The following is a 25,051-nucleotide window of genomic DNA, read 5'->3' as shown; positions in this document are numbered from 1 at the left end:
TGTGCCACAACTACTGAGCCTGCACTCTAGAGCCCGCGAGCCACGACTACTGAGTCTGCACGTGTCATAACTACTGAAGCCCGTGTGCCTAGAGCCCATGCTCTGCAACAAGAGAAGCTAATGCAATGAGAAGCCCGCCTACCGCAACGAAGAGTAGCCCCGGCTCGCCGCAACTAGAGAAAGCCCGCGCACAGCAATGAAGACCCAAAGCAGCCAAAAATAAAATAAATTTATTTTTTAAAAAAAGAGTGAGTCCATCTTGGTTTTCTAACCTTGATGTTCGCACAATCCTCAGAAAGGTAAAAAGAAACTGACAATTTAGACTGCAACCATCAAAGGCAGAGAGAGAAAGAAAGCAATGACAAATATTAAGTAGGACATGAAAATAAACAGAAAAGGAAATGGGACTCTGTGGGCTTTAAGACAGCTTTGTATGGTTTCCATTTTATCTACATTTAATGTCCCAAAAATGCATGGTGAGTATTTTATGAAAGTCGGCTTTTCTATCTTGCTGTTACAGACATCTAGCTTATATGTGTTAACCTGCAATTCAGTCAAACATATAGAAGCCTACAATGACCCTCAAAACTCGCCACCAACATTAAAAAAGCACTGAACTAGATACTGCCAGATTAATTACTAAGAGGGGTCTGTGGGTGGGGGTAAAGTACAAGTAAGGTTTTCCTTCTTTTGGGAGGCTTGGCTCTAAGCCCACGAAAAACTGGGCATATAGACAAAAAGCATTTTGTCAGCCTCAAATTCAAGCCATGGTGTTTGTGTTTGTACTGTATTATGATGATTCCAAGTCAATGGCCATCTCCCAAATTTCGTCCCCTCCCCTCAACTCCACCCAATTTCGCAACTGCTCCCAGTTCCTGCGGTGAGCTCAGAGAGAGATATGCAAATAACAAGTGAAAAGAGAATGCTGAAAATTAAAACGGAGCTTCTCCAGCAGCATGTTCCCTTTCAGAACTTGTACAGCTAGGGATCTAGGGTTTTACTTCTACCATAATGAAGGGGATGTAGTAGGCACAGAGTGATTTGGTAGCTTCACTGAGCACTGGGTGGGGTGTTTACAGTTTCATTAATATTTCAAAGCTCCAATTAGCAATTTACATTTATTGCTTGTTGTATATTAATGTCATGGAAATTAATATACAACAAGCAATGGAAATGGAAATGTTCAGATGGAACATGGAATGGAAATGGAAATGTTCAGTTACAGTGGTGAGTGGTCACTGCTTCAATTCATTCGTGCAGCTTCTTCTCATAAGGCTGAAATTTTGATGAGTTAATTTACAAAGGGAGAGATTTCCTGGATCTCTGTTATTTGTTTTTTCAGGCCATAGCAAAGTAATGCACTAATGACAAGGAGAGCTCATCCTTTTTGGACTCAATAATGATGTAAGCAGGTAGAGAAAAAGGTGAAGTGAAATACAGTTTAAGACAGCGGCAACCCACACACCACTAGAAATCTTTGTTCTGCTCCCTGCCTTGCCTTACCACAGTGGTTCTCAAGCTTCAGCATGCAACATAATCACCTGGAGGGCTTATCAAAACACAGAACGCTGGGGTGAGGCCTGAGAATTTGCATTTCTAGCAAGTTTCCAGGCGTCTGATGTTGCTGGTCTGGGACCACACTTGAAAACTGCTGTCTCACCAAACAGTCCTTGACCCCTGAGCTGGAGCTCCAGCAAACTGCCCTGCACTTAAAGGCAAAACACATGTGGGGAATGATGATGGAGCACTTAGCTGGGCAGCTGAGAATGGAAATAAAGTCTAGGAAAGAAAGGATTTGTCAAATCAAAACTGCTTAAGAGCTTCAGGGGGCAGCTCCAGGAAGAGCAAAAACGATGCAGAAGACAGCAGGAAGCCATGTTCCAGACTGTGCAGTGTAATCTCCTCCTAATTATAAATGATTTCCAAGTTAAAATGCCCTAGCAGGGAATGGGAGGGGTAAGAAGTACTGATGCCTGGAGGAGCAGAGGGCTCTGCCTTTCTATCAGCTCCATAAATTATAAACAAACACCTTGTACAAAGATCGATTTGTAGCCTGTTGCTGGCTGGCCAGATGAGGCCACGGGAGCGATTAGCAGTTGCAGTACTTTTACAAATGCATTAGATACGGATTTGGAAAACCCAAAGGGGTTTAAATCAGCAGGAAAATTTCCTTTTGACTATCTCTGAGCCCTCAGATTTCAGAATAGGACCTCCTGCACAGAGCTCCAGATGACACTATATAAGCATTCCCAACGGCACCAATCACTACATCCTCTGTGGATGTGTGTGTGCCCCACACCACTCAGCCCCTGGGTTTCTTAAGGTCCGTTCTGTCAGGGCACCCTGGTGACTAATGCTATTCTCCCACAAGAGTTCACTCTTAAAAACTACAGTGAATCTAATGAGCTTTTTCCCATGAGAGCGGTTTCAAAATTATCTATGTTATATGAGGCCTTATTCACAAATTTCTAAACGCTTTACAGATAGTAATTTATTAATCCTGTATCTCAACTAAGAGAAACAGGCGGTAACACTCTTTAGCCTAATTCTAGAAAAGAGTTAAATTCAATTCAGATAAGTCAGATGACCTCTTGACAACACAGTGGCTGCTGAACACGTGAGTAAAACTGAGGGCCAGTGGCTCCCAAGCATGAGCTGTGCCAAAGCCAAACACTTCCCTCCACTGGGAAGTATGCAAGGTTCAGAAACGAATCCTACAAACAGATTCCCAAATGAACTCTGCTGACAGCTGAATCTACCAGATTCAGAACTGTAACTAGACTTTATTCAGACCAACCAGGAAAAGCAGTTAGAGTTAATTACAGGAGCCTCAGGTGAAAGTGACTGTCATTCTAGAGGGTGATACCATGGCAAGGAACACTGGCCACCATCAGACATATATGCCCTAAACTCCTAGAATGCCAAGTATTTCCCAAGGCCAAAACTCTGAGAAAAATAGGGCACTTTTAAAAAGCAGAATTCTAATATCGCACAGGACTTAAATGAGGGAGAAAGGTGAGCCAAACTAAATGAGTCAATCTGGTTGCACATGATGCTTTTTCATCAGCTCAGGTTTTACAACAGCCATGATCAAAGGAAGTAAGAAGGAACACAGAAGGTGAATGACAGGAAGTTGTAGTCAGAACAAGTGGAGGCTTGTACAAAGAATGTTAAGCACAACCAAAAAGACTGTCTCAGCTCTGCTACCAGCATATCCAATGCCTGTATTCTTCTGAATATTTGGTTTTTCTATCAAAGAAAATTGTCTCCAACTGGGGAGAAACAACATGCTTCAGAAGGATCAGAAGCCAATTACAGATGAGGCAACAGGTTAAGAGAGAACTATCTTTTTTACACGAACATCACTTTCCAGAGATGGAAAATACACCTCTCAGAGTACTGAAAACAGGGGCAGGGGTGACTTTAGAATTATAGCCATACTCTCAAAGAATCACGGTATAATTTCCAAGAAAAAGACATGATAAAAAGAGCTAACATTTACTGACCATTTACTACAGAAAGTGCCAGATGCCGTTCAGAGTGCCTGACATGTATCAATGTTAACTAATTTAATTCTCCTAACAACCCTATGAGGTTGGCACTATTATAACCCTCATTTTATAGACAAGGAAACTAAGGTGTAGAGAGATTAAGTAACCAAGGTCACACTGCTAGAAGGTGGCTGAGCAAGATTTGAACCTGGACAGTGTAGCTCAAGAGTTCATTTGCTTAACCATCATAGGACAGTTGACAAAATGTTATCAAAGAACTACCTCTCCCTATGCTTGTGAAAAAAAGGGAAGAAAAAAGCATCAGGCTCAGACCTTTAAAGTATAAAAAGTACAAGTAATTCCAATACGATTTAAGCTGTTCCAGACAAAAAGAAAAACTTTCAAATTATATTTGCAACACAAGCATAACATTGATACCAAAACTCACAGATTTTATGAAAAAGAATAGGATAGATCCATCTCACAAATTTCAAGGAAAAAACTCTTAAGTAAATTATTAGCAAGCTACATGGAAAGAATTTAATGCTAAAGCATATACCATGAACCAGGTGGGGTTTATTCAAGGGATGTAAGGTTGGGTTCAATATTACAGAATCTATCAACATAATGATCTCGGGGCTTCCCTGGTGGTGCAGTGGTTAAGAACCCGCCTGCCAATGCAGGGGACACAGGTTTGAGCCCTGGTCCGGGAAGATCCCACATGTCATGGAGCAACTAAGCCCATGCGCTGCAACTACTGAGCCTGAGCTCTAGAGCCTGCGAGCCACAACTACTGAAGTCCGCATGCCTAGAGCCCGTGCTCCGCAACAAGAGAAGCCACCGCGATGAGAAGCCCGCGCACCACAACGAAGAGTAAACCCTGCTCGTCACAACTAGAGAAAGCCTGCGCAGCAATGAAGACCCAATGCAGCCAAAAATAGATAAATTAAAAAAAATAATAATCAAGGGCAGTTTATTGGTATTATTGGGATTTAAAGATTAACTTAAGGTCAATTAAATCTACAGATACTTGTTTAAAAAACATAATGATCTCATTGTTAGGTCAAAGGAGAGAAAAAAACATATGATCATCTTCACAGATGCTGATAAGGCATGACTAAATTTAACATCTATTTTTTTTGCAGGGCCGGCGGCGGGGGGGGAGGGGGAGTCCTAACCACTGAACCGCCAGGGAATTCCGAGTATCTATTCTTGATTAAAAACTCACAATAAAATAAGAATAATGACTTCCTTAAAACAATAAACTAGTTCTGGTTCAACCCAAAAGTCAGCAATATGCTTACTGGGAAAAAGCTGGAAGTTTTTCTACTGAAATGAGGAATGATATGAGGATGCCTGCTATTATTTAACATTGTTCTGATGGTAGCAGCCAATGCACTTAGACAAGAGGAAGAAATCACAGGTGTACAACTTGGAACAGAGGAGGGAAAATTAATACTATTTACAGATAACGTACTTAGAAAACCCATGAGATTTAACTGAATAACAACTATAATTAGTAAACAAATTCAGTAAAATAGAAATTTTTTTTAAAGCTTGTAACAATAAACTTTAAAAATGTAGGGCTTCCCTGGTGGCGCAGTGGTTGAGAATCTGCCTGCTAATGCAGGGGACACGGGTTCGAGCCCTGGTTTGGGAAAATTCCACATGCCGCGGAGCAACTAGGCCCGTGAGCCACAACTACTGAGCCTGCGCGTCTGGAGCCTGTGCTCCGCAACAAAAGAGGCCGCGATAGTGAGAGGCCCGCGCACCGCAATGAGGAATGGCCCCCGCTTGCTGCAACTAGAGGAAGCCCTCGCACAGAAACGAAGACCCAACACAGCCAAATAAATAAATAAATAAATAAATAAATAATAATTAAAAAAAAAAAAAGAAAAATGTATAAAATTACATGAAGAAAACTTTAAAACATTCCTAAGACCACAAGAGAGACTTGGAGAAACTAAAAAATCATACCATGTTCTTACATAAGAAGATACCATAAAAATATTGAGTCTCCTTAAGTTACTTTATATGTTTAATGCGATCACATTAATTACACTAACAGGATTTTTTCAGGGGGGTGAAGGGAAGAAGCGAGGTAGTTTCAAAGTCCATACAGAAAACCAAAATGTTCAAGCAGGCAAGAAATGTTGGATTAAAAAAATAACAAGAGGAGACTAGTCCTACCAGATTCTAAAACAGAGCCTCAAACTTAAACCAATGTGGTACTGTTACATGAATAATCAGACAGATCCCTGGGACAGAAGAAATACATCTAAATACTCAACAGGAAATTAATAGGATGAAAGTGACATCCCAAATCAATGGGGACAAATAGATCATTTTATAAATTGGTTGTGACAAATGAGTAGCACGTGGGGGAAAAGTTGGATCATACTCTGCTTATTTAGGACTAGGTTAAACTTCTGATGAATCAAAGATTTAAAGGAAAAAACTAAAATATAAAAGTACTAACTGATCTTCTTGATGCTGCCACAAAATCTAGGAACCATAAAAGGAAAGTTGGATAATTCTGACTACTTAAAATAAGTTCTATGACAAAAATAACCTTCGGCAGAGTCAAAAGACAAATGACAACCAGGAAACTCCTATTATGAGTTAATTTTCTGAGTTATAAAGAGCTCCTGTAGAACTGGTAAGGAAAAGACCAACAACACAATAAAAAAAAAATAGGTAAAGCACAGAGACAAGCCAAGAAAAGGCAACACATGTGGCTAAATGTATGAAGAGCCACACAACCTGGTTTATAATATGAGAAATACAAATTTAAAATACCTACATACTATTTTTTTTTCTTTTTTTTGGCCACACCACACGGCTTGCAGGATCCTAGTTTCCCGACCAGGGATTGCACCCTCGCCCCCAACAGTGGAAGTGCGGAGGCCTAACCACTGGACCGCCAGGGAAGTCCCACCTACATAGTATTTTTTACCATCAGATTTATAAATACCCCAAAATATGATAGCACATTCTACAAGCAAGAGATTAGGGAAACATGCACTCTCATGAACCACAAGCGAGTGTATAAATTGGTATAATCTCTACAAAGGGTGATTTAGCAGTATCTACCAAAATCACGAATCTACATATTCTTCCTCCCAACAATTCCATTTCTAGGAGTTTATCCTATGATATACTTGCACATGTGCAAAATGACAAACTGTGGCATGGTTTGTATAGCAAAAGACTGGAAACAACTTAAAAGTTCCTCAGCAGAGGGGCTTCCCTGGTGTTCCAGGGGTTAAGACTCTGCACTCCCAACGCAGGTGGCCTGGGTTCAATCCCTGGTTAGGGAACTAGATCCCACATGCTGCAACCAAAGATCCTTCATGCCACAACGAACATCCCGCGTGCCACAACTAAGACCTGGCGCAGACAAAAAAAAAAAAAAAAAAAAAAAATCCTCAGCAGAACACTGGTTAAAAAATAACTGGTTAAAAAATGGACAGTGGGGGACTTCCCTGGTGGCAAAGTGGTTAACAATCTGCCTGCCTGGTCCAGGAAGATCCCACATGCCACGGAGCAACTAAGCCCGTGCACCACAACTACTGAGCCTGTGCTCTAGAGCCCGCGAGCTACAACTACTGAGCCTGTGTGCCACAACTACTGAAGCCCGCATGCCTAGAGCCCGTGCTCCGCGACAAGAGAAGCCACTGCAATGAGAAGCCCGCGCACTGCAACAAAGAGTAGTCCCTGCTCGCCACAACTAGAGAAAGCCCACGCGCAGCAATGAAGACCCAACACAGCCAAAAATAAATAAATAAATATTTATATATTTTTTTAAAAATTAAAAAAAAAAGGACAGTGGGATACTAGGCAGCCATTAAAAAAGAATTGGGTAAACGCTTTATATACTGATATGGAAAGATCACCAAGACATGAAGTAAAGAAAGCAAGGTACAGAAAGAAAAGTACGTATAACATGCTACCATTTAGGTTAAATAGAGGTGGAAAAACATACATTTGCATGTACTTGTATATACATACAGTATCTTTGAAGAGATATGCAAGACACTGCTAATTGTGGTTGCCTATGGGGTGGAGTGGTGGGTAGCTGGGAGCAGGGTTGGGAAACTTTTCACTGTATATCCTTTTATATTTTAAAAATCTTTGGTAAATGTATTTCAGATTATAATAAAAGAAACAAAGCAAATAAACTAACGAAGCAAAGTACCTAGGGAAAATTATGGCAAACATCTGGACCAGAAATCTATAAACAAGCAAACAGTATTTAATAAGGGAAAAGGTAGATTGCATTTGATTTCTAGTAAAGAATAGATTATTGAACATGCGGCTTAAAAGTACTTAGGAAAAAAAGATTGCTACTGAGGTTTCACTAAGATCAGGACATGAAAAATTGACCTCATTTTCATGGTCTGATAAGGATACCAAGATTGGCATACCGGGAAATGCCACAGACAGGGGCTATCTTGATTATTTTAAGGTATCTGACCAACTCTTACAATACCCTATAGACAAGATAGAAAAATATGGGCTTCACATGCGAACAACCAAGCCTAGGTGCAAATTCGTGAACCAAAATTGACACTGCAGAGCAAGCCCACAGGAACATACCACAATGCCTGGTGCAAAGTCCTGACTGATGTACCAGTTTTGCTAGCAATCCAAAGTAAGACAAAAGGGGGGACTTCCCTGGTGGCACAGTTGGTTAAGAGTCTGCGCTCCCAGGACTTCCCTGGTGGCACAGTGGTTAAGAATCCACCTGCCAATGCAGGGGACACGGGTTCGAGCCCTGGTCCAGGAAGATCCCACATGCCACGGAGCAGCTAAGCCCGTGCACCACAACTACTGAGCCTGCGCTCTAGAGCCTGTGAGCCACAACTACTGAGCCCGCGCACCTAGAGCCCGTGCTTGGCAACAAGAGAAGCCACCGCAATGAGAAGCCCACGCACCGCAACGAAGATTAGCCCCTGCTCACCGCAACTCGAGAAAGCCCTCGCGCAGCAACAAAGACCCAACGCAGCCAAAAATAAATAAATAAATAAATTTATTTTTTAAAAAAACACAACAGTCTGCACTCCCAATGCAGGGGACCTGGGTTCGATCCCCGGTCAGGGAACTAGATCCCACATGCATGCTGCAACTAAGAGTTCTCATGCCACAACTAAGGAGCCCGCCTGCCGCAACTAAGACCCAGCGCAACCAAATAAGTAAATAAATAAATATTTTTTTAAAGACCAGAAAAACAGGGCTTCCCTGGTGGCGCAGTGGTTGAGAATCTGCCTGCTAATGCAGGAGACACGGGTTCGAGCCCTGGTCTGGGAGGATCCCACATGCCGCGGAGCGGCTGGGCCCGTGAGCCACGGCTGCTGAGCCTGCGCTTCTGGAGCCTGTGCCCCGCGACGGGAGGGGCCGCGATAGTGAAAGGCCCGCGCACCGCGATGAAGAGCGGTCCCCGCACCGCGATGAAGAGTGGCCCCCACTTGCCGCAACTGGAGAAAGCCCTCGCACGAACCAAAGACCCAGCACAGCCAAAAATAAATAAATAAATAAATAAATAAATAAATAAATAAAAATAAATAAAAATAAAACGAGGCATGATTAACTCTTTCAAAAAAAAAAAAAAAAAAAAGACCAGAAAAACAAAGTAAGACAGAGGGACTTCCCTGGTGGTCCAGTGATTAAGAATCCACTTTCCAATGCAGGGGAACTAAGATCTTACATGCCTCGGGGCAACTAAGCACTCCCGCCAAAAGAAAAGACCCCTCATGCTGCAACTAAGACCCTATGCAGCCAGAAAATAATAATAATAATTAAAGTACTTAGTGTTTAAAAAAAAAAAAAGACAGAGAAAGTAGAAGATGATGTAAGCTTGGGAAAAAAAGGGCTGAATCAAAGTTCAAAAAAATGTTGAGAGGCAGGAACTAAGAATAGCAGTTGACACTATTAAGATAAAACTTAATAGAAACAAATACAAACCTTTGGTTTTTAAAACATTCGAACTGCGCAAGTAAGTATAGGATGGTAAAGTCTTGGTTTATTAACAATTATCAAGTATTTTTTAAATAAATAAATACATTGTTTGTTTATTTATTTATTTATGTTTGGCTTCATTGGGTCCAGAAAGCTGTGCATGGGCTTTCTCTGGTTGCGGTGAGCAGGGGCTACTTTTCATTCCGGTGAGCAGGCTTCTCACTGCGGTGGCTTCCCTTGTTGCAGAGCATGGGCTCTAGGCACATAGGCTTCATTAGTTGCAGCACACAGGCTCAGTAGTTGTGGCTTGTAGGCTCAAGAGTGCAGGCTCAGTAGTTGTAGCGCACAGGCTTAGTTGCTTCACGGCATGTGGGATCTTCCCGGACCAGGGATCAAACCCGTGTCTCCTGCATCGGCAGGTGGATTCGTAACCACTGCGCAACCAGGGAAGTCCCATCAAGGAATTTTAAGTGACTGCAAACTCAATAGTGGCTTCAGAAAAAGCTGTTGAAATCTTAGGCTGAACTAACACTGTCCAAACCACCACTGTACTCTGTTTTGGACAGCTCTCATCTGGAGTGTTCTACGTTGTTCTGCCACCTCAAAGCTTAAAGGGGAAATGAGCAGAACTGTCTAGGATTTGAAAACCAGATCGTAAAAGGAATCTCAGGAACGTTGGCCCAAAAAGAATGATTTAAAGGGAAATGGCAGTTTATCTTCAAGTAGCTGGAGAACTGTCACTTAGAAGAGACATCATTAGACTTATTCTATGGAGATTCAGAGGTAAAACTAGGACCAATGGGAGGAAGTGACAGCAAGGGAAATGGTGGCTGGGTATAAGAAAAAACATTTGAACAGGAATTTAGCAGTGATGGACTAGGGCCAACTCATCAGACAGTGTGACCTATCTGAAGTGTTCAAGCAGAGGCTGAACCACCACTTCTCAGGGGTGTGTGAGAGTCCGTCATCAGATAGAAAGTGAAATGAGATGTCTAAAATGCTGTGATTGGGCTTCCCTGGTGGTGCAGTGGTTGAGAATCCGCCTGCCAATGCAGGGGCCATGGGTTCAGGCCCTGGTCCGGGAAGATCCCACATGATGCGGAGCAACCAAGCCCGTGCGCCACAACTGCTGAGCCTGCGCTCTGGAGCACACGAGCCACAACTACTGAAGCCCGTGTGCCACGACTGCTGAAGCCTGCGTGCCTGGAGCCTGTGCTCCGTGGCAGGGGAGGCCACTGCAGTGAGAAGCCCTCGCACTGTGGCAAGGAGTGGTCCCCACTCGCTTCAACTGGAGAGGGCCCACACACAGCAACGGAAGACCCAACACAGCCAATTAATTAATTAATTAATTAATTTTTAAAACAATGATGTGATTTCAATCGAACAACTGGGACATGGGATTGAGGACTCGTAGAAGCTGGGAAAACGGACTGTCAGACAGACATGTTTGTAAATCACACATCAATCAGGCCACTCCCTTTGCACCATTCAGATCTAGATTAATAAATGAGTTTATCATCACTGTAGTCTTTCCTCAAGGGTCTGGCTCTCAGTTCCTACACTCCCTTCTCCTTCTCTTCCTCTCAGTTCCACCCAAACTTCTAGGCTTGGGACAATGAACTACTAGTCGGTAAACTCCTGGGGCAGACATCTTCACTTTGGTGTCCACCTTAGCACTGTTCTGATCACTGTACCAAAGCATTGTTCGCTGCTCAGGGTGGGTGCTCAATACATGTCTGTTGAATTGCTTAACGAGAGCTGGAGAAGAGCTGCAGAAATAGCACACGGCAGTCAGCTGCTCAACGAGGTGATGAAAAATCAGTGCTATGTGGGTTTCTGAGCTCTGGCTCACCAGTAAGAGACAGACCTTCCACCAGTATCCCCAGTTCTACCTTGGCTTACCATTACTGATTTCTGGGAGGTCAAACTTAGTGAAGTCCCACCACTGGAGCCGGTAGGTAGTATTGGCAATGTTACTGGCCACGGCAGACTGTCCATCACCAATCACTGCCCCTGGTGGGGGAGAAGACAAAGAGAGCACATTATAGTGTTTATCTATATGTTTCCATTGCAAACATGAGACAAAGCTAGGATTAGAAGAGGGAGAAAAGGAAGAATCACAACTAAGGCTGAAGAAAGCTGATAAGTCCTATATGTCAAGTCTCTATCTCAAAGAGAAACCAGACATGTTTCTCAAGAACAATTCTACACGTAAATATAGTATAATACAATATAATATAGATAGTATAGTATAATGTAATATAATATAAATCAGCCCCCCTTCCCATTATTACGTAACATTTACTGAGTGCCAACAATGTGGCACGTACTGTATATATCCTATCTGGTAGGCTCACAATCTAAAGAGACAAATGGGTGTTCATAAAAATGCTGGGAAAGAAACATGAAAAATGGGAGGACACCATTAACACAGAAAAGCATTCAGTCCCTGGATGTCTTTGGGTAAGCAGCACCCTTTGGGAGAAAGCATCTCCTTTGTATATGACCTTCCTCCTAATAAAACATCTCAAAAGGAGGCTTCCCCCAGGGAAGAGGCAGCCAGCATTCAGCTGATCGGATAGAGAGAGACAGCAAAGAACAAATGAGGTAATATTTGTTAATCTCTTCTGGACCTCTGGCATGTAACACAATAGAAATTTATGAGCCTAGCTCTTCCGCCTCAGAATATTTTTATTAAGGCAATATTTTATAACCCCTGCCCCGCCCCACCCCAGGAGAACTTCCTTGAATACAGATTCACTTGTAACATCTCACAGTTTCACTTTCCTTGAGACATATACTTCTGTATGACATTTTTTTCCTTGGTAACCAATTAAATAAAAAATGGATTTTTTTAAAACAGGGTGACACTTTAATTTGCAGTTGTATTTCATTTTACATGAACATGTCATCTCTTCCTCCTCCTCCTTCCGAGGTGCATTTCATACACACCCACCCTTCTGATCAGACAGAGCCAAACCCTCTTGGGAGAATAGAACATTCTTTTTTTTTTTTTTTTTTTTTTTTTTAAAGCTTTTTTTTTTTTTTAATTTTTTAATTTTATTTATATTTATTTTTGGCTGTGTTGGGTCTTCGTTTCTGTGCGAGGGCTTTCTCTCTAGTTGTGGCAAGCGGGGGCCACTCTTCATCGCGGTGCGCGGGCCCTCTCACTGTCGTGGCCTCTCTTGTTGCGGAGCACAGGCTCCAGACGCGCAGGCTCAGTAGTTGTGGCTCACGGGCCCAGTTGCTCTGCGGCATGTGGGATCTTCCCAGACCGGGGCTCGAACCCGTGTCCCCTGCATTGGCAGGCAGATTCTCAACCGCTGCGCCACCAGGGAAGCCCAGAACATTCTTATATGCTACACAACCTAAATGGTATTCTCTGCTGCAAATCAACTCTGATTTTGAGAAACTGAACTTGTTAGAGCTGACTAGCCTTGGAACAATATACAGTTCTATACCCAGATTCTTCAGTATCACCATTTTCCTCCTCTGCATGTCACTGCAAGAGGGTCTTGTCTTTTTTTTTTTTTTCCCCCTCCTTTTAGAGCACTGCATTTATTGCTCTGCTACTCCTGGTGTTTCCCTGTTCTTTCCTCAGACGGCCAAGAGATTGTTCAGAGGGAAAATGTCCTCCATACAAGCTATGAAATATGAGAAAAGCAGTCTTCTCACTCTTCCCCAGTTGCTTCAGGCCATTGCATGAGAAGACTCTTTCCCAAGTCAGATATCATTACTACAGAATGGATATACTACAGTATATCCATGCCTCAGGAAACGTCTTCTGAAAAACAGCCGTGCAATAAAATAATCATGTATGGTTGTACTGTGTGGAAGAGACTGGGGAGGTATTCTCTGCCAGTGGTGTCAGAGTGTTGAGGAGGAATGGGGCCTGGCAGCAGGGAGAGTTGATTTTCAGTGCCACGTAAACATAGATTAGGGAGCTAAAGATGCCAGCAACAGATTAGAGTATTGTGACCAGGTTCTCTTCTGCAAGAGCTGCAGGCCAACTGAGCCTGTCTCTCAGAAACATCAGGAAGAAAAAGTATCACCCTATTAAAAAAAAAAACCCAACCATTTAACAGGCCTCTGGCTACTAAGCTCAAGGTATAGGAAATGTGCCAGAATGAATTAATGGACTGAGCTACAAAGTATTTACATAGGAGGCACTTAGCCTTGGAAACCAAATCCTGACAGAATGCTGAGGGATTTCTGAGGGCTCAAGGTTTTCTCAGTAATAACAGAATGGAACAAGCTAGACTCAGGGTTTCTCAACCTCCACTACTGATATTTTGGGTCAGATAATTCTTTGTTTAGGGGGTGGGGTGGGTCTTGTGCATTGTAGGATGTTTATCAGTACCCCTGGCCTCTTCCCACTAGATGCCAGTAGTTACCCAGTTGTGACCACCAAAAATGTATCCAGACATTGCCAAATGTTCCCTGGGGATCAAAATCATTCCTGGTTGGGAAACTCCAAGTTAGATAAATACAGCCTACATCTTAACTCCAAGATAGGTGCTCTTAGGAAGCACTACTACTGGAATGCTCGCTGCTAAAGGCACCAAAACTGTTAGCGATACTGATTTTGGAGAGAAACCAATAAAAGGCACAGCATTATACAAATATTCCTTTAGCAAACTTCCAGTTTTCCATTTCTGCCATGGATTAGAGTTTGGCTTGAACTGGGATCTCATGTGTCTGTTTTTAACATTGTTTCTGAGAATACGGGCTTCAGAATCAGATGGACCTGATTTTGACTCTTCCTGCTAGTACCTATATTAGTATGACTCTGTGTAAATCAATCTCTCTGAACCTGTTTCCTTATCTGTAAAAAGATAATAAAAATCCTTTCAACTTATAGGGCTATTTGGAAAACTTATTGAAATAATAAATGTAAAGTGATGGCAAACAGTAAGTGTCTAATAAATGACCACCATTAAAATTATTTTAATCATTTACTCCAATCTCTGTATGTTTTTCCTCTATAGGTATAGCTCTGGAATCAACAGCTCATAGACAGAGGTTCTTTCGTAAGAGACTGGCCCAAATAATGTGCCAGGACCAAGGAAGAGAAGCACTTCATTTCAGAATTAAGAGCAAATGCGTAGGACCCAGACTCCTTAGTAATGTTCTCCTTGAAAAACAGCTTAGGCCAAGACAGACCACATTCTGGTCCACACAACAAACTGTAACAAATTTAAACGAACTGAAATGATAAGAAGTATGCTGTCAGAACACAAGGAAAGTAAACTAGAAATCAGTAACAGAAAGATAACTGGAAAATCCCTAAATACTTGGAGATTAAGCAACACACTTTAAGTAACACATGGCTCAAAGAAGACATCACAAGAGAAATTTTAAAATATTTTTAACTAAATGAAAATACAACTAATTAAAATTTGTGGGATGTAGCGAAAGCAGCGCTTAGAGGGAATGTTACTGCTTTGAATGCACATACTAGAAAAGAAGAAAGATCTAAAATCAATAATTTAAACTTCCACTTTAGGAAACAAGAAAAAGAAGAGCAAATTAAATCCAAAGTAAGCAGAAGAAAAGAAATAATCAAAATTAGAGCAGAAATCAGTGAGACTGAAAACAGGAAATCAATAGAGAAAAAAAAAATCAATGAAACCAAAAGCTGGTTCTTTGAAAAGACCAATAAAATCAATAAACCTTTAGCCAGGCTAACAAAGAAAAAAAGAGGGAAGATACAAATTATTAATACCAGAAATGAAAGACAAGCTATCACTACTGATCCCATGGACACTAAAAGGATAGTAAAGGACTATTATGAACAACTCAATGCCCACAAGTTTGATAAGCTAGGTGAAATGGACCAATTCCTTGAAAGACACAGACTACCAAAACTGACACAAGAAGAAACAGATGATCTGAATAGGCCTATATCTATTACACTGAATCAATCATTAAAAACCTCTTAAGACAGAAAGTGCCAGGCCCAGGTGGGTTCACTGGTAAATTCTACCAAATACCTAAGGAAGAAATTACACCAAATCTCCATAATCTCTTCCAGAAAACAGAAGTGGGACTGCTTCTGAGGCCAGCACTACCCTGATACCAAAACCGGACAAAAACACTGAAGAAAGGAAAACTACAGTCTAATATCTTTTATGAACACAGAAGTAAAAATGCTCAACAAAATGTTGGCAAATCGAATAGAATAATGTATAAAAAAAAAGTTAACACACTATGACCAAATGGGGATTTATTCCAGTAGGCAAGGCTGGTTAAACATTTCAAAATCAGTTAATAATATGATCCATCACATCAACAGGATAAAGAAGAAAAATCATATGATCATATCAATAGATACAGAAAATGTACCTGACAAAATCTAAAACCTATTTTTGATAAAAACTATCATCAAACTGGAAGAGTGGGGAACTTCTCAAGTTGATAAACAATGTCTACAAAAAACCCATAGCTACATTTAAAGGTGAGAAATGACAGTTGACCCTTGAAAAACATATGTGTTTGAACAATGTGGGTCCACTAACATGCAGATTATTTCAATAAATACATATACAGTACTACATGATCTGCAGTTGGTTGACTCCAAGGGTGCGGAACAGCAGATATGGAGGGCTGACTGTAAAGTTATACATGGATTTTCAGCTGTGCGGGGGTCAGAGTCCCTTTTCCCCCACATTGTTCAAGGGTTAACTGTATATGCTTTCCCCCTAAGACTGGGAACAAGCAAGGATGTCTCCTCTCACCACTCCTCTTCAACACTGTACTGGAAGCCTACTTAATGCAATAAGACAAGAAAAGTAAGTAAGAGGTATATAGATTGGAGAAGAAGAAATAAAACTTTCTTTGTTCACAGACAACATAATTGTTTATGTAGAAAATCCCAAAGAATAAAACAAACAAGCAAAAAACAAAACCTCCTGGAACTATTAAGTGATTATATTAAGTTGCAAGATAGAAGTCAACTGCTTTCCTATGTGCCAGCAATGAATAAATGGAATTGGAATTTGAAGTTAAAAATACAATATCATTTATATTAGCACCAAAAAAATGAAAACCTTAAGTATAAATCTAACAAAACATGTACAAGATCTATCTGATGAAACAAATCACAAAAGATCTGAAAAAATATTGGAGAGATATTCCATGTTCATGGATAGGAATATTTAGTACTGTTAAGATGTCAATTCTTCCCAACTGGATCTATAGATTCAATGCAATCTCAGTTAAAATCCTAGAACATTACTTTGTGAATATCAAAAAACTGATTCTACAGTTTATCTGGAAAGGCAAAAGATCCAGAATAGCCAACACAATACGCAAAGAAAGAACAAATTTGGAGGACACTATCTGATGTCAAGACTTACTATAAAGCTACAGTCATCAAGATAGTGTGGGCTTCCCTGGTGGCGCAGTGGTTGAGAATCTGCCTGCTAATGCAGGGGACACGGGTTCGAGCCCTGGTCTGGGAAGATCCCACATGCCGCGGAGCAACTAGGCCCGTGAGCCACGACTACTGAACCTGCGTGTCTGGAGCCTGTGCTCCGCAACAAGAGAGGCCGCGATACTGAGAGGCCCGTGCACCGCGATGAAGAGTGGCCCCCACTTGCCACAACTAGAGAAAGCCCTCGCACAGAAATGAAGACCCAACACAGCCAAAAATAAATAAATAAATAAATAAATTAAAAAAAAAAAAAAAGAACCTCTGCTTTGCTGCAGCTGTGAGGAAGAGGGACTATTAAAAAAAAAAAAAAAGATAGTGTGGCACTGGTGAAAGAATATGTCTATTCTAGATCTATGTCTAGACCAATGGAACAGAAAAAAGAGACCAGAAATAAACCCACACAAATATAGTAAACTGATCTTTGACAAAGGAGCAAAGGCAATTCAATAGAGAATTGAATCTCTTCAACAACAGTACTGAAACTGGATATCCATATACAAAACTATAAAATAAACCCAGATACAAACCTTACACTTTTCAAAAAATTAACTCAAATTGGATAGACCTAGACGTAAAACACAAAACTCTAACTCCTAGGAGATAATATAAGAGATAATCTAGGTGACCTTGGGCTTGGCAAAGACTTTTAAGATACAACACCAAAAGTACAATCCATGAAAAGAAAAAATTGACAAATTTTACTTCATTAAAATTAAGAACTTTTGCTCTGTGAAAGACACTGTTAAAGAGAATGAAGAGACAACAGACTGGGAGAAAATCTTTGCAAAACACTTAACTGATAAAGGACTGGTATCCAAAATATACAAAGAACTCTTAAAACTCAACAATAACAAAAAACCCAATTAAAAAGTGGGCAAAGGATCTAAACAGACACCTCACCAAAGAAGATATACAGATGGCACATAAGCATATGTAAAGATGCTCAACATCATTCCTCATCAGGGAACTGCAAATTAAAACAACAAAAAGAAACCACTACACGCTTGTCAGAATGGCTGAAGTCCAAAACACTGATAACACCAAATGCGGAACAGGATGTGAAACAACAGGAACTCCCATTCCTTGCTGGTGGGAATGCAAAATGGTACAGCCACTTTGGAAGACAGTTTGGCAGTTTCTTGCAAAACTAAACATACTCTTACCATATGATCCAGCAATCATGCTCCTTGGTATTTACACAAATGAGTTGAAAGCGTTATGTCCACACAAAAACTACACAGAGATGTTTATAGCAACTTTATTTGTAACTGCCAAAACTTAAAAGCAACCAAGATGTCCTTTAATAGGAGAATGGATAAGTAAACTGTGGTATATCCATACAATGGAATATTATTCAGTTCTAAAAAGAAATGAGCTATCAAGCCATGAAAAAACATGGAAGAAATTTAAGTGTATATTATTAAGTGAAAGAAGCAAAAAGCTATATGTTGTATGATTCTGAACTATATGTCATTCTGGAAAAGCCAAAACTGTGGACACAGTAAAGATCAGTGGTTGCCAGGAGTTTGGGGGGAAAGAGGAATGTACAGGTGGAGCACAAGGAGACTTTTTTTGTCGCAGTGAAACTATTTTGTATGGTACTATAATGGTGGATCATGTCACCATATTTTTGGCAAAACCCACAGAACTTACAACACTAACAGTGAACCCTAATGTAAACTATGGACTTTGGGTGATAATGATGTTTCAAGGTTGGTTCATGGATTATAACAAATGTATCACTCTGAGGCAGGATGTTGATGGTGGGGGAGGCTATGGGTGTGTGGGGAGGGAGGAAGGTATATGGGCACTGTCTGTACTTTCAACTTAATTTTTCTGTAAACCTAAGACTGCTCTAAAAAAAAGTCTATTAATTAAAAAAGAGAGAGAGAGACAGAGAGAGCCCAAGACTCTAATTCATGTTCTAGGAAACGGTGGAAAGAGTGGCTGTCCCTAAGCATACTGTTAGTCATAGCAGTTCACTTTCTATCACACAACCACAGAGCTCTTCTTCTGGAGCCTCAGAGCAGAAGACTATTCTGACGAGAGACAAAATGAGAGGGAAAAGAAACTTGAATCCAGTGATCGTGGCCAACCATCAGAAAAGAACCATGGCGGGCTTCCCTGGTGGCGCAGCGGTTAAGAATCCGCCTACCAATGCAGGGGACACAGGTTCGAGCCCTGGGCCAGGAAGATCCCACATGCCGCGGAGCAACTAAACCCGTGCACCGCAACTACTGAGCCTGTGTTCTAGAGCCTGTGAGCCACAACTACTGAGCCCACGTGCCACAACTACTGAAGCCCGCATGCCCTAGAGCCCGTGCTCCAAAACAAAGAGAAGCCAGCGCAATGAGAAGCCCACGCACCACAACAAAGAGTAGCCCCCACTCGTTGCAACTAGAGAAAGCCCGCGCACAGCAACAAAGACCCAACACAGCCAAAAATAAATAAATAAATTTATATTTTAAAAAAACCCCTTCTCTTCTTTAAAAAAAAAAAGAAAGAAAGAAAAGAAAACAACCATGGCAAAAACCAAACTGCCAAGTCTCATTCTCTGAGTCCTGTGTTCAACTTGCAGGTTGGAAGCCTTGGGAATGTGTCTAGGGATAAAATTTTAATAGTCATGACAGTCACATGGTAGGTGAGCTCTACCAAGTCTGCATACATCTCTCTACCTCCGCTTCTCTCAGACTCTTCTCTCCTGTTCCTTGGAAAGGAGAATCAGGGACCCTTTTTTTCCAAAACAGCTTTTTAGGCTCTCTCCAAGATCTGTTCTAGGAGCAGGGATACGAAGAGTATGATTCAACAGTACAGTGAAAATATGGAACAATAGGAATCATTAGCAAATCTATCAGAAAAGCTAATTCGGGAGGGTAAAGAAGGGCAAGTTACAAAGAAGGAAACGATTAAATTATATCTCAGTCCTATAAAATTGCTGCATTTGAGGCGGCCTAATTCAGAACAGCCGTCTGACTGTACTGCTGCTGGGAAGACAGAATAAGAATGGGGCTGGGGGCGAAAACACACATCAGCCCAGAAACACAGTTACTCTTCTTCTGCTTGGTTGTGCTATGAAGCCAAGAACCAGCTTGCTAATTGGTCAGCAGACGTGAAACTAGAAACCCCAAGGCAGATCCAACTGAAGAACTAAGCAACTTTTCAAAATTCTTCTTAGAGAGCCAGTCACAAAAGACCACATATTGTATGATTCCATTTACATGAAATGTCTAGAATAGGCAAAGCAACAGTCAAAAAGTAGATCAGAAATTGCCTAGGGCTGGAGTGGGCAGGGGAAGTGGAGGGGGAAGGGGGAAGTGGAGGGGGAAGGGGGAAGTGGAGGGGGAAGGGGGAAGTGGAGGGGGAAGGGGGAAGTGGAGGGGGAAGGGGGAAGTGACTGCTAATGGGCATGGGTTTTTTTACAAGGTGATAAAAATGCTCTGAAATACATAGATAGTGGCAATGATTGCACAACTCTGTGAATATACTAAAAACCACTGAACTGTACACTTAAAATAGGTGAACAATACAGTATGTGAATTACATCTCAATAACACTATTATTAAAAAAACAGTGTTCAATATAACTTGTGTTCAATTTATGAAGTAAAATATGGCAACTCCATTTTTGGTATCCCTTCGCACTTCTTTAATAATTTAAGAGTATTGGTGAGCATCTTTTTGTTCCATATTTGTTTACTGGCTCATTGTATTTCTTTTATTGTGCACTGCTTACCCGCATCTTTTGTGTATTTTTATGTTTGGGTATTTTTAAGTTTTTTTTTTAATAGATTGTCTGAGTTCTTTGTAAATAATAAATTGGTTTCTGTCCATGAAAAATAATTCTTAGAGCAATACAACACAGGATTATTTGGACATAAAAAGCATTCTTCATAAGTATATACTGAATGGCATCCTAGGAAGAACACTTATTCCTCTTTCCAGAAAGCTTTATTTAAATGCAGTCTTTAGGAACTTCCCTGGTGGCTCAGTGGTTAAGAATCTGCCTGCCAATGCAGGGGACACGGGTTTGAGCCCTGGTCCAGGAAGATCCCACATGCCGCGGAGCAACTAAGCCTGTGCGCCACAACTAGAGCCTCTGCTCTGCAACAAGAGAAGCTACCGCAATGAGAAGCCTGCACACCGCAATGAAGAGTAGCCCCTGCTCGCCACAACTAGAGAAAGCCCACACAGCAATGAAGACCCAAAGCAGCCAAAAATAAATAAATAAATATTTTAAAAATTAAAAAATAAATAAATGCAGTCTTTAAATCTGTTCCATGAAGGAGTATATAACTAAGCACGTTGTAACTCTCACTTTATCACCTTATCACCATTTTTTAAAATCTCATCCAAGATGATAGTCAATTATTCTATAGCCTGGGGACCTGGAAAGAGTTCCTGGTGGCAAATAACAAGACTTCCTCCAAGGGTAGATGTTTCTCTTAGTTCTCATTTATGGTTTTGACATTGAGGAAAATGACCAAACTATATGTAGTTTGTTTAAAAATAACAGCTTTATTATGATATAATTCACATACCATATAATTTACCTACTTAAAGCGTATAATTTAAGGAGTTTTAGTATATCTCACAATTGTGCAACCATTATCAAAATCAAATTTACAACAACCATCACTGCTACCTAATTTCAGGACATTTTCATCATTCCCTAGCTTCCAAAATACCTTACCCATTAGCAGCTACTCCCCTCCACTCTGCCCCACTCCCTCCCTTGCCCTAAGCAAGGGAAGAGATTAGTGAATCTATTTTCTGTCTGTATAATTTTGCCTCTCTTGGACATTTCATACGAATGGAATCATACAGTTAAGTGGCTGTTTGTGTCTGGCTTCTTTCACTTAGCATAATTTTTTCAAAGTTCATCCATGTTTTAGCATTTATCGGTACTTCATTCCTTTTTATGGTTGCATAATGTTCCACTGTATGTTTTTATAACTGAACCACAGGTTCACATGAGATTAAGATAATAGTTTTTATTTATAGAAAACACACTGCATGGAACCTAGCAATCATAAAAGTGTTGAGGGAAACAGATTTATGTCCTTCCAAAGGAAGGAAAAAGTAGGCTTTCAAAGATAAATTCTGGGGGCTTCCCTGGTGGCGCAGTGGTTAGGAATCCGCCTGCCAATTCAGGGGACACAGGTTCGAGCCCTGGTCTGGGAAGATTCCACATGCCGCGGAGCAACTAAGCCCGTGCACCACAACTACTGAGCCTGCACTCTAGAGCCCTCGTGCTACAACTACTGAGCCTGTGCTCTAGAGCCCGTAAGCCACAACTACTGAGTCCACGTACCACAACTACTGAAGCCCGTGCACCTAGAGCCTGTGCTCCACAACAAGAGAAGCCACCGCAATGAGAAGCCTGCCCACTGCAACAAAGAGCAGCCCCTGCTCACCGCAACTAGAAGAAAGCCCACGCGCAGCAATGAAAACTCAACACAGCCAAAAATAAATTAAAAACAAAACAAAACAAAACAATTCTGAATATATCACCTATAGCTGAAGCGAGTCTTTGCTTTTTCCTGAGGCTAAAATAAAAGATAAGAGGAGTATTAGGGGACATCATTTTCTGTAAAAACACAAAAATAAAACCCCACTACTCTGTTCTCTGTATCTACATGTTTGTTTGGTTTGGTTTGTTCACTTATTTTTGTTTTATTTTTTATATTCCACACATGAGACTTACATAATGTTATAAACCAATGTTACCTCAATAAAAAATAAATTAAAACAAAACAAGACCCCCCCCAAAATATCATATGGGTGACTATAATTATGACATAGGAAATATTCTCAGTAAGGTATGAGGTCTATCAGACTCACGCTGTTTAATAACTGCTCTAACTGGTCACTGAAACTGATATTGAGATCAACCATTATACAATAAAGGTCCGAAATATATATATATTCCCTCCCCCCAGCTGCACTGTGCAGCTTGCGGGAACCTGCGCCCTCAGCAGTGAAAGTGTGGAGCCTTAACCACTGGACCACCAGAGGATTCCTGGGTCCGAAATATTTTTAACATAAATTAAAGGGTAAGTACTTTGTAGATACAGATGTCATTGACTATATGTGTTCCTTTTTTAGGGGGGGGCCGCACCCTGCGGCTTGTGGGGTTTTTAGCTCCCCGACCAGGGATCGAATCTGGGCCCTAGGCAGTGAGAGCGTGGAGTCCTAACCACTGGACCGCCAGAGAATTACCAACTGTACGTGCTCTTAGCAGGAATCGGGACCCTAAACCAACATAATTTTATTGTCCAGTTAACTCCTAAAGGCTCTAAAGCTCCTGCTCATAAAAACAAGGGTAGCATTAGTCCACATACAAATCATGAACTTTAGGAGCAGACCCAAGAAAGATATTGTTGAGGTCAAAGGCATTAGATGAGGCCAACAAAATAATAAATTATAGCCTGTGAACTCAACAAGGATATTAGTAAGGCCTGGAATACAAATACCGTGCAAGGAAGGGGAAAGAAACAGCTATGAAAGATTTCTACGTATCACAGTGTCATCAAAATTTTTCTCAAAACAACAATTCAAACCAGGATTATGTGGCCATAGCAGAGTAAGCTTTATAACAGGCCAAGAGGAGGAAGAGAAATTAACCTGATGGTCATTAGCGCCAGAGCAGTGGATAGAGCCTTCCTATCTGGAGTAAGTAGTACACAGAATCTGATATTAGCTTTTTTTAAAATTGTGGTAAAAAGCACATAACATAAAATTTACCATCTAAGCCATTTTTAAGTGTACAGTTACAGTTACAGTTCAGTAGTGTTAAGTATATTCACATTGTTGTGAAACAGAACTTTTTCATCTTACACTTACAAACCTGAAACTCTATACCCGTTAAACAACTTCCCTTTTCACCCTCCCCTCAGACCCTGGTAACCACAATTCTACTTTCTGTTTCTATGAATCTGACTACTTTAGATACCTCATATAAGTAAGTGGAAGCACGTACGTAGTACTGGCATTCGTTTTTAATGTGTCTTAAAAGAGAGAATGCACAGCACTTCCCTGGTGGTGCAGTGGTTAAGAATCCGCCTGCCAATGCAGGGGAGATGGGTTCGAGCCCTGGTCTGGGAAGATCCCACATGCCGCAGAGCAACTAAGCCCGTACGCCACAACTACTGAGCCTGAGCTCTAGAGCCCGTGCGCCACAATTACTGAAGCTCATGTGCCACAACTACTGAAGCCCGTGTGCCTAGAGCCCGTGCTCCGCAACAAGAGAAGCCACCTCAATGAGAAGCCCGCGCACCGCAACAAAGAGTAGCCCCCACTCGCTGCAACTAGAGAAAGTCCGCACGCAGCAACGAAGACCCAACGCAGCCAAAAAAAAAAAAAAACAAATGAAGTAAAATAAAAAAATTTATAAATAAAAAACAAAGAATGCACAACTAGATAGCACACACATAAAGTCATTCACAGACATGGTGTGAAATCACAGTCATATTCAAACCTACAGGTGGTCCTTAGGTCTGATGGGAGAATGTAACCTCTAGGCCTGGCATGGCCATTTCCCCTTAAAAAGCCATTCAAAAAAAAAAAAAAAAGTCATTCAAAGAGGTCAAACAGAGCACAGGGCTCATGCCAAAAGACTAGAAAGTTTCAGAAAGTCCAAAGGTGGTGGGGCTGCCACAAGACTACTTTGCTTCCCAACTCAGAGATCATCAATGATTGAATCACGGTGCCTTGATGGTACCAGTGTCAGCAGGAGTTCAGCAATGCATCACCAGCCTAAAGCAAAGGAGTAAGCTGCTCTTCACTGGGTCCTCACTCCTTCCTCCTATCACATTAAAACCCAGGATTAGTTTTGACTGTTGGCAGGGTGACTGGTACCTGCCAGCTCTCTGAAGTCAAGCTAAGATGCTCCTGTGTGGGTAGATGACGATGCTAAGGCCTGTTTTCATCAACCATTCTGTAGACCTCCCCTTCTTCGATATGTATGTCCTAATGAAGCAATTATCTACACTTACACTAACGATGTAATTGGGACAAGTAATTATGAAAGCAGAACATCCATTTTCAAAGAAATGAATATCATTACCTTTCTTCCACCCACAAACATTATTTAAGACAAACACAAATAAGCTCACAAGAACACATGCTACTGAAAGATATTTAGGAACAGCATTCCAAACCCCAATGTG

General features: G+C 41.2%; 1 protein-coding gene across 12 annotated transcripts in view; it reads right to left on the bottom strand.

The window, feature by feature from the left end:
* AMBRA1 (autophagy and beclin 1 regulator 1) overlaps positions 1 to 25,051 on the bottom strand; it is a 184,225-nt gene that overhangs the window by 33,542 nt on the left and 125,632 nt on the right. For all 12 annotated transcript variants that reach the window (XM_057552760.1, XM_057552764.1, XM_057552761.1 and 9 more), the window contains one exon: positions 11,352 to 11,462. In XM_057552760.1, coding sequence (XP_057408743.1) covers positions 11,352 to 11,462 — 111 coding nt within the window. The remainder of the gene's footprint in view (positions 1 to 11,351; positions 11,463 to 25,051) is intronic.

The sequence above is a fragment of the Balaenoptera acutorostrata genome, chromosome 9 (assembly GCF_949987535.1).
Source record: "Balaenoptera acutorostrata chromosome 9, mBalAcu1.1, whole genome shotgun sequence".
Taxonomy (NCBI): Eukaryota; Metazoa; Chordata; class Mammalia; order Artiodactyla; family Balaenopteridae; genus Balaenoptera; species Balaenoptera acutorostrata.
This window is presented reverse-complemented; position numbering and strand designations above follow the sequence as displayed.